Below are 10,664 nucleotides of genomic sequence, written 5' to 3' on the forward strand. Positions count from 1 at the left end.
AAGCCAAGGCCATATGACTATTACTTTCAAGCAACTTGTTTACTTATTTGATGCCTGCTACAAAGAATATTTTATCAAAGGAGAAAAAAACCCCACAATCTCTATAAGACACATAAAAAGCTAAATAGTTCTGGAGAATTATTTGAAATTAGCAAAACCCCTTAGGATGAATTTGCTCCTAATGTCTAACCTTAGCCTCTGGGGACTTAACTGAAGCCTGGGAGAACAGGGAGGCCATGGGCTACTAGAGACCTGATTAGACCATGAACGAAACGATATTTACACACAGCACTTGAGCAGCTTTTACATTTGTGTTTCCATTGTAGGTTTTTGGCATCATCCAATCAGTACCAATTCTCTGGCAGACAGCAAAGGGCCTCATCTCCATTACTGTCCATCTCCCACTGGTTATTCATCCTGTAGCACTCAAAAAAGGCTGAGTCACTTTAATTGTTGTCACCGAAACTGCTTCAAGATCCAACGTCAGCCCTTCATGACACAAGTCAATTATCGGGGCAAGAGACCAAAGAAGGAAGCAAGCCAACAGAAGGGGGGAGAGAGAGGGGGGCAGTTCCTGACCCAATTGGGTCCTTCAAACTCTCAAGACTTGGCAAAGGTCAAAGGAGAGCACGAGGGTCAAAAGACATTTATTTCTTCTTGGGCTGTTGATTTTCCTGGGGCCTTCGCTTTAAAAAATGAGCTGGTTTTTTTTCTCCCTTGTTCCTTTGAAAAGTGTAGGGACATAAGAAAGTTTGTTTCATCATGAGTCAGTTCACTGGTCTATCAACATCTGCATTGTTTTCCCAGACTGGAAATGGCTCTTCATTGTTTGAAAAGAGAGTCTTTCCCAGTTCCATCAGAAGGTGGTGGGGCTGACCCCATGACACTCTGCAAAAATGACTGAATAAAATTTCCAGTGGACAATGGGTGGAGACGCCACTCCCTGCCTCTCCAATGAGTTGAAGCAGCAAAATTATCCAGAGCAAAGGAAATGACAACATCCAGCTCTTGGTAATGCCAACTTTGTGCAGAGCCTTCATTTCGGAAACATCTACCCAGCTCTTCTTGGTGTTTGCAAAACAAACCCTTGCGTTTATCCTTAATATGATCCATTGAAATGGACACATCAAATGCAAATGAAATAAATGCTAACAATTATGTTTCCTAAAGGCCTAGCAAAACATCAAGAATTGTCTATTATTAGGAGTTAAAAGAGAATTAATAAGGCTTGTTTCCAAAGCAGACAGCACTCTGCAATGGGGAAAGAAAGAAAGAAAGAAAGAAAGAAAGAAAGAAAGAAAGAAAGAAAGAAAGAAGGAAGGAAGGAAGGAAGGAAGGAAGGAAGGAAGGAAGGAAGGAAGGAAGGAAGGAAGGAAGGAAGGAAGGAAGGAAGGAAGGCATCACATCATTAACACCAGCAATTCTTTTAAAGCCCTACAGTTTTTCTAGAATGGGCAAAGGGCACCATCTTCTCTGGATGCCACGCTGTTTTCCAAAACAATTTCCTCACCAGTGATGTCCCACCCAATCTGTGGAGGCTCAGTGGTTCAGGATGCTTGGCATTAGCTTGTTGACAATGCAACTTATTGGTTCAAGCAAAACTTGTTTGGTGTCATAAGGCCAACTCTGTTTTACTAATCTGGATTTTGGCTTAAAGGTTGTTGTGTGAACTCAGTTCCAGAAGCTTGGTTCCCCATGCTGTAGGAGCTCATGCGGTTAGGATGCTAAGTTGGAGGTTAGCAAGCTTGTGTTTGAGACCCGAGTGCTGCCGTGGGGCGGGGTTGAGCTCCCGTCCTTCACTCCAGCTCCCGCTGGTGGCATAAAAGGAGCCCCAAACTGGGCATCCCCTGATGGTGATGTCACAGGCTAATTCTTTCAAACTGGAATCACCTTGGTGCTTCTGACATGAGTGCACAGCTCTCCCTGGTTTTTCACTTCTATTTTCTATTCTCCCCATTTTCCAATAAAAAAGTCATTTGCTGGCAGTACTTGTCCTCTACTCAACTTTCTCCCCAAATTATAGCCCAGGTCACTACCAAACCACACTTGCTCATACAATGCCCTGGGCACAATGCTGCTCCTATGGAGGGGGGGAGTGCCAATTTTGTATTTACCCTTCATTCAGATGCACGCTTCACCCAATGCAGTAAGAGTCACAGGAAGGGATGGATAGGTTTTATGCTGTCTATTTGTGCCAGCTTACCTGGAGCAATGGTTTCCAGTCTCCCTGAATCAAGCTTCCTAGTGCTGGTGTAGTGTTGAAGGGCGGATCCGGTGAAAACGAGATAAAAAATTACATCGTCACTTTCAACGCGGTCATCTTCAGTAAGCAATATGGTGATGATGCAGTCACCCTGAAAGGGAAAGAGAAAGGTAGGAACTTTTAATTTTAACCAAATTTTAACCTCCATTTAGTAATAGGAGCCCTGGGTGCAATCCTAAAACATCTGGAGCCCTACTTGAACACCATTGGCATTGTCAAAATTAACATCAGTCAATTGCGAAAGGCAGCTTTCATTGGTACAGCTTACATCCTGTGACATCATCCTTCATGTCTTTAAACAAACGTCTTCTTTTCCCAGATCTTGGGATAGGTGGATAAAAACTCCAAATCCAGTCTAAACATTTGGGTGACTGTGCAACCAACCATAATGTGTCACATAGCCTATGTTATTATGATAAATTGGATGAATTAAAAAGTTTGGTGCTAGAAGGGAAAAAAACGCATGTAGGTCTTACTAAGAATGGTTTACAAGAGTGAGGTATGGAGAGAAAGAGTGGCCTATTTGTCTTTGAAAGAGCAATTAAGGGTCATCACTTTAGCCAGACCTTTATATGCTAATGCTTTCAGATAAAAAATCTTTTTTATTCTTGAATTTATTGGATTTCATGTAGCCTTCGAGTCTTTATGCTGAATAGAAAAGGGCAAGAAACACAACTGAAAAATAATAGAAATCGTAATATTCCCTGAGGAGGCCAAACCCCGCTCCTTGTGCAAAAGATTATCTCTGCTCTTAATTGTTGCATAAAAGGTCAAGAGAGAGATATTGAGAGAACTGTGCTAATAAACCACTTCCAAAATTTCAGAGCCTCTTCAGCCTTAAAAAGAGGCAGAAAAACAGAAGCTTCTTTCAGACAAGAGAGGAAACAAAACCAGAATAAAATTTTTGGACACCGTTTATTGATTACTGTTTTTCTCTGCAGATGATTGATTGATCCATGGGCCACAAATGCCGCACATGGAGAAACAGTAATCGTCAAGGAGATCACTCACAAGAATAAGTGCGTGAATTGGGATCAGCCACCCAAGCTCATAGATGAATTTCAACCATGATGCAAAAAAAAAAAAAAAAGTGAAAATTGGGAACAGAATCATTAGAAAATCATATGTCAGGCACAAGAAACCAGGAGCCAGGATAGAGTTCAGAACGCATTACGATTTTATTCTGCACTACCTGTATATAAGGATCAGATCTATTAATGGTCAAGGAAAATTGGCACCAGATAAGGATCAGTGGACTTTTAGGGAGGCTGGACTTAGATCTCTTTTGGGGGGACGTAGGGACTCCAGACTGATGATGCATCTGACCCCACCCTCAGGCTCTCTACCTGATTAATTTCTGCATCGTTCCTATAAATGATTTTGCCAAAAAAAAAAAAAAAACAATTGGAAAGGCTAACAAAATATCCCTCGTTTCATTTTTTTTCACAAAACAACACAGGATTGAACACAGTTCATTTAGTGCCCGTTCAAAGTTATGACAGCACTGAAAAAAGTGACTTAGGGCTGTTTTTCACACGACCGTTGCAGCATCTCCATGGTCAAGTGACCAAAATGAAAAGGCTTGGCAACTGACTCGTACTTATGACAGTTGAAGCATCCCAGAGTCACATAATCCCCTTTTGCGACTTTCGGACAAGCAAAGTCAATGGGGAAGCCAGATTCACTTAACAACCGTGTTACTAACTTAACAACTGCAGGGATTCACTTAACAAATAATAATAATAATAATAATAATAATAATAATAATAATAATAATAATAATAATAATAATAATAATAATAATAATAATAATAACAATAATAATAATAATAATAATAATAAAGTTGGAAGGGATCTTGGAGGTCATCTAGTCCAACCCTCTGCTCAGGCAGGAAACCCTATACCATTTCGGACAAATGTGGCAAGAAGGGTGGTAAAATGGGGCAAAACTCACTTAACAAATGTCTTGCTGAGCAACATAAATTTGGGACTCCATTGTGGTCGTAACCTGAGGACTACCTGTATTTCCCACCCACCCAATCAGCCTGTTAGGAACACAGGCTCATCTATGAATCACTGTCCCAGGCATCCCGGTTTAAACAAATCCGGAATTTTTGCCATCCAGGAAGAGTTTTCCCATTCGCAAGAGTAAAGTTGCCTTGAGCTCTGAAAGAGCCATTTAATTCCAGCGTGTTTATTTCTCCTGGTTTATTATTACCCAAATAATGTCATCTGTTAGAGATCACTACCGCACAAGGTGATTATTATAACCCCCTTCACTTAAAGCAGCTAACAAATGACTGGCTGCCCTTGCCAAGTCTCGTTTGGAGGAAAAAGGCTCCCGAGATCAAAGCGAGCTTCTGGCCCAGACAAGCAAACAAAAGTATAAGTTAATTTCGTTCCTAGTTTGGACTGCCTAACGTTGACTTGGCTTGGCGCCCCGCGGCCAATGAAAACAGATCGTTTTCCGCCATTCGACAGACGCTAAAAAATAGCCAGCTTTCCTGTGGAGTCACAAATCTTTCAGAAAAGGTGTGTCTGGAGAGGTGCGGGAGGATTTTTAAAAGGGGCTGGGGGCAGCGGGAAAATGGGGGTTTCAAGAGGGTTTCTGCTGGTTGAATAAGCAGGTTTTCGTTTGATTCCTGTCCTCTAAATCTTTTTTTTAATGATTTATTAAGTTTCTAAACTGCCCATCTCACCTAACTGGCTCTCAACGGAATTCTGAACCTTTGATGAAAGGAACAACCTGTCAGGTGCAAGGCGTCAGGAGCCAGGATAGCGTTCAAAAGCACGATGGGTTTATCCCATGCTGTCTATACACAAGAATCTGATCTACTAACGGTCAAGGTGAATGGGCACCAGGTAAGAGACAACAGACTTCAAAGAGGGTTTGACTTAGGTCTCTTACGGGGGCGTAGAACAGGGGTCTTCAAACTTGGCAACTTTAAGACTTGTGGACTTCAACTCCCAGGATTCCTCAGCCTTCTGGAAGTTGAAGTCCACAAGTCTTAAAGTTGCCAAGTTTGAAGACCCCTGGCATAGAGACTTCAAACTGGTGATGGCTTTCACCCTGCCCTCTGGCTCAGCCTGGTCATCCCTTACAAAGTCCAGTATTAGGGAATCAATATGGAACTGATGCCAAAACATCTTTCTGATATAAAGGTCCATCCACCCAATTCACAGCCCATCAGTAATTAAGTTCTCTTTGGTAGAAAGATCATCAGGACATGTCAAGGGAAGACACTGGGAGAAATGTTGGAACTCTATTGTTATAGGGTATAATAACAGAGTCCTTTAAGCCAGGAGTCCCCAACCCTAGGAGTTATAATTGGAAGTACCTTCTCCTGGATCAGAAGAAAGAGCAAAGTTTTCATTCAATTCCATAACTGTTCAGAGAAAGCCAATTACCAGCAAGCACGTTTGTGAGGCACAGATAATGCAAGGATCGTGCAACTGGAAAATGTTGTTGTTTGACACATGTTGTACCACTTAAAGAGAAATGTCAGTCTATTTCCAATCTCCAACTAATTTAAGGAAATCTTACACGTCAACACAATGGCTTGGGCTGTTTTGTTTTAGGCTGAAGGGCAAGCTTTTTCATTAGTATTACTAAATGTAGAATGTCAAACAGAAAACAAATACTCAACACTTGCTCATAACACGTTCATTCTGCTTGATAGCGTCGGATGATTAATATCAAACTGTGAAGTTACTGGGGACAGTTGGCAACCCATCACCTCACAGCTGGTTATGAAACTGTATCACAGATACTCAAGGACAATTTTCCAAGAAGGTGTACATAAAAATCTCTCTGACACCTTTCATCAGGTAAGTTTGACAAGCAGGTTGCAACGGCCAGAGGCAACATTTATTAAGAGCATCCAACTTGGTAGGAAGAGTTTGCTGTATCTAAAATGGCCTGTTGTTTTTGATTCAAAAGAAGTGCAATGAAGTCACACAGAATGTGACTAACATTCTTGAGCTTTTGATGAAGCAAACTAGCTAAAAAGTATTTATTTTATTTTTTGAATGGGGAACTTATTCTAAAACACCAAAAAGAATAGTGGTGGTGGTGGTGGTGGTGGGGAGAATCCATTGTCCTCTCATGGGGAAGCTTTGGGACTTTCAAAGTTTTCTAAACCGGTCTTTCTCAACCTTGGCAACTCGCAGATGTGTGGACTTCAACTCCCAGAATCCCTCAGCCAGCAAAGCTGGGGAAAACAGGGACAAGAGAAGAAGTCTGGGGGAGATCATGATTAAAAGCTGAAAGGAAGGTTTAATAGAGGCCACTGGGTGGCAGTCCATTGCTCTCAACCAAGGTTGAGAGTGAGGGGGCAAAAAGGAGAGAAAAGGGGAAAAAGTTAAGCAGAGATGAAAACTGAACTGGGTCCCGAATTCCCCTGAAAGAAACGCGTAACAAGCTCAACAGTTCAATCCAGAGGTTTTCCATGCAGCAACCACTTCTGCATGTCATGAAGAACTCCGGGATAAGTTGTTGCAAAGGATTCTGGATAAGTTAAAGGAATTCTGGGATGTCAGAGCAAAACTGCCTCTCTTCCAGACATCACCCAGGTTGGTAAGCTTTCACTCCACACATTGCAAACCAATGCAAAAACAGTTTCCATCGTTCCCTGCAGCTTCATTTTGCAGTCAGGGGTTAAAGAGATGATTCTCTTCCTTGAGTTAAAAGAAAACCTCATCAGCATCCCTGTATAAATTTTGAAAGCCAAACTACTTTAGCTTCAGTTAAAAATTCCTAAAGATCAATGACATAGCAAGGTTCATGTTTCGTATGATGCTACGTGCCTAATTATGGCTTATCAAATAAACTACAATGGCCTGGGTTGCTGCAATAGGCTAAGAAAAACAAAGGGGGAAAATGACATTGTGGGTTAATATGATACGCCACTCAAACCAATGAAATTGCATTATTGATTTCTTCCCGAGCTATTTGGGTTAGAACTGACCCCTCTTGGTATTTAAAGCTGGTGGTGAGATACCTGTGGTCTTCCAGCTTATAAATGCCCTTGCCAGTTCAGCTAATGGTGAGCAGGATTGGGGTTTGTTGATTGGTAGATCTGATTGTACATTACATAGAACAGGGGTCTTCAAACTTGGCCCTTTTATGACTTGTGGACTTCAACTCCCAGAATTTCTCAGTTGAAGTCCACAAGTCATAAAAGGGCCACGTTTGAAGACCCCTGACATAGAACATAGAATCATATGACTGGAAGACACATCAGAGGTCTTCTAGTCCAATTCGCTGCTCAAAGCAGCAGACCTTATACCATCCAGGCCAAATGGTCGTTCCATCTATTTTTCAAAATCTCCAGCAATGAAGCACCCACAACTCTAGCAAGCAAACTCTTCCATTGGTTAATTGTTCTCACTGTCAGGAAATTTCTCCTTATTTTTAGGTCAGATCTCTCTTTAACAAGCTTTGAGCCATTGTTTCTTGTCCTGCCTTCTGGTGCTTTGGAGAACAAGTCAACCCTCTCTTCTCTATGACAGGCCCTCATAGCACTGGAAAACAGCTATTATGTCCCCCCTAATCCTTCTCTGTGATAGTCTAGACATACCTAGCTCCCTCAATCTCATTCTCCAAGATAAGAAAAGAATGATTCAAACCTGTAAGGCCCTTTTTTTTCCCCTCGTCCATTCACACAAATCCCTCTTGGCATTATCCCTGGACTTCCTGCATTGCCTCTTCTGCTTTCCAAATATTTTCATACAAAAAAGGGTGACAGATGAGCAGCTAGATCTGCAGTTTACTTATAGAATCACCTTCAGGCATTTGCTGAGGCAGTCCTAGCTGTAAAAACAGAGCCTTCCTTTGTCATCCAAGAAATATTTGCCTCCCACCTCTCCATTTGGTTACGTCTTGCCACAAGATAAATAACGGATCAAAAGAAGCCTAGCTTATAAAGCATTCATTTTTATCGAATGAGATTAATAAAGGAAGGCCATGTCAAAAGAGAAGCAGTGCAGGTTCCGTTCTTCAACATTCCAATCAAATGTATTCCAATCAAACACATCCAGATACTCAACCATTAAGTTTGACCTTTTCTGTGGAGATCTTAGTTTTTCTGTTGTTTGATTTATGTATTTATTTAAAAAGATATACTGACCCATGACTCAGACGATTATCACTCTTGGGCAAAGTACATCAAGAACGCCACCCCATATTGCAAATAAAACCCATACATTGTCAATAAAAAAAGAAACTCGTAAGACAACATATCAACAGCATATAGTTGAAGTTCATCAATCATATACTCGGTCTCTTAAAATGTGGATCAACAAGGTTGGGGTCATCTGAATCATATTTGTGGGATGGAGGTATGCACGTGAAAGAGACTTGTTCTAAAGCATAGGCAATGTAACAAAAAAGGCACGGCTTCAGGTCCCATCAAATATCGTTGCTTCAAGGAGGCAATCTGGAACATGCCCATTTTGTGAGAAGACGTAGATGGGCAGAGATACTGTTTTTTGTTGTTGTAAATCACCAGGAATCTGTAGTTAAATCAACAGGTTATAAATGTGATCTCTTAGAGATGAGGTTGTCAAAACCTCGTGGAGTTTTGGGCCTTTTGGAAAGCAAGGGGAAAAATTGTAGAGGAATTTTAGCTCCATCCTTGAGAAGGAAGTAGGGGAGGCAAAACAATTGATCAGAAAATAGAAAGCATGAAGTATGACAAAGGACTCAAAAGAACCCTTCTTTTGACTGAGTTGTCCTTCAAAAGGGCCAGAGAAGGTTGTGAACAGGTTTTCATGATTGTGTTCATACCTCCCACAATAATCAAATACTATTTCTGGAAACATTGTGGTGCCTATTTCTTGACCCAGCCTGCCTTGAAGGGCCAACAAACCCTTATTTTTTGATGCCCAGAAGCACTCAAGCTGAAGAACAAATTTTGCCAATACCCTTACATCCATTACACCACAGGTTTTAATTATTAAAATTATCCAACTGAAAACATGTGATTCGGTGACTGATAAGCCGTAACTCCCCAAATAGAAAATGTAAATTGAAAAAAAACAGTTTACTCACATACAATGGAGCTTGCTGTGGATTAAGTTTCATGACCCAGAACGCTAAGGGGAAAAATAAAAATTAAAAAAATTAGTCCAACCAATACAAAAGATTATTATTAATAATAAAAACAATTGACAGCTGATTAAAATACCCTAGTCTTCTCTTTGGTTTATAGTTCCAGCCATTGGAGCAAGGATTAAGGAAGCAATACAGGGATTCTTTGACTAATTAAGACCAGAATTTTTATTGCTGAGCAAGGCAATTGTGAGTCGTACAAGACGTTACAACTTTTTTTTGCCACCGTTGTTAAGCAAATCACCAGTTGTTTAGTGAATCGTGACGTCTTTAAGCGAATCTGGGTTTTCCCGTTCACTTGGCTTTTCGAAAGCCGTCTGAAAAGTCGCAAATGGTGATCACATGACCCCAGTATACTGCCACCATCATAAACACATGCTGGCTAGCAAGTGGTTGGATTTTGATCATGTGACCATGATGGAGATGCTGCGACACTCATAAGCAGGGGTCCTCAAACTTGGCCCTTTTATGACTTGTGGACTTCAACTCCCAGAATTCCTCAGCCAGGCACGCTGGCTGAGGAATTCTGGGAGTTGAAGTCCACAAGTCATAAAAGGGCCAAGTTTGAAGACCCCTGGTCTATATACTAATGCTTAGAGCAGGGGTCCTCAAATTTGGCCCTTTTACGACTTGTGGACTTCAACTCCCAGAATTCTTCAGCCAGGCATCGCAACAAATGTGTTGGGCTTTGTGGTGGCAGAATGTTTACAAAACAAATTTTTTTATAAAAGAAAAAGCAAATGAATCCTGATCGTTTGTAAATGTTTCAAATGTAAACCTTGTTCATCAAAGGTAGAATTCTATCCAGGCAATACCAAAACAGTTTGGGGGGAGTGGGGGGGGGAAGAGAAAAAGATGGCTGTTACGGAATGTGAATGATGTAGATTTGTATACATTATCCTCAAATCTCAAAACGTGAAGTATCTGGAGACACGTGCGCTCCGAGTTCCTCCGCGTTTGGCCAAGAGAACAAGGCCTACGCTCAACAAGACACCGTTAAGTACATTTTTAACAAATGTATTACACACTGTGCATAGCTCTCTCTCAAAACATACGGCCTTGCTGGCGGTCTGTTGAGTTCAGTGAAGCCCTCAAGATTTGTCAAAAGGCACAGACGCTTTAAGATCCAAAAAGCATAACCATACTTGGTGTTCTCTTTACCTTGATGGCTCCAAGCTCATGCAAGCCTGATTATTAACTGCCCTTTAAACATTTGCAAAAAATCTGATAAAACGTCTCCTTGTATGGCCGTTGCAGAAGAGCGCCCTAACAATTGTTAGTGATACGGTT

At 41.2% G+C, this 10,664-nt stretch overlaps 1 protein-coding gene across 1 annotated transcript in view; it reads right to left on the reverse strand.

The window, feature by feature from the left end:
* The window catches only part of LOC107289539 (A-kinase anchor protein 13-like), a 17,102-nt gene extending 7,755 nt beyond the window's left edge, over positions 1–9,347 (reverse strand). The window contains exons 1-2 of the mRNA XM_029284566.1: positions 9,315–9,347; positions 2,204–2,354 (exon numbers count right to left, since the gene is read on the reverse strand). Of these exons, the coding sequence (XP_029140399.1) occupies positions 2,204–2,354; positions 9,315–9,347 (184 nt within the window). The remainder of the gene's footprint in view (positions 1–2,203; positions 2,355–9,314) is intronic.
* Between the last annotated feature and the right edge of the window lie 1,317 nt (positions 9,348–10,664).

This window comes from Protobothrops mucrosquamatus, unplaced genomic scaffold, assembly GCF_001527695.2.
Source record: "Protobothrops mucrosquamatus isolate PMUCROS unplaced genomic scaffold, P.Mucros_1.0 scaffold714, whole genome shotgun sequence".
Classification (NCBI taxonomy): domain Eukaryota; kingdom Metazoa; phylum Chordata; class Lepidosauria; order Squamata; family Viperidae; genus Protobothrops; species Protobothrops mucrosquamatus.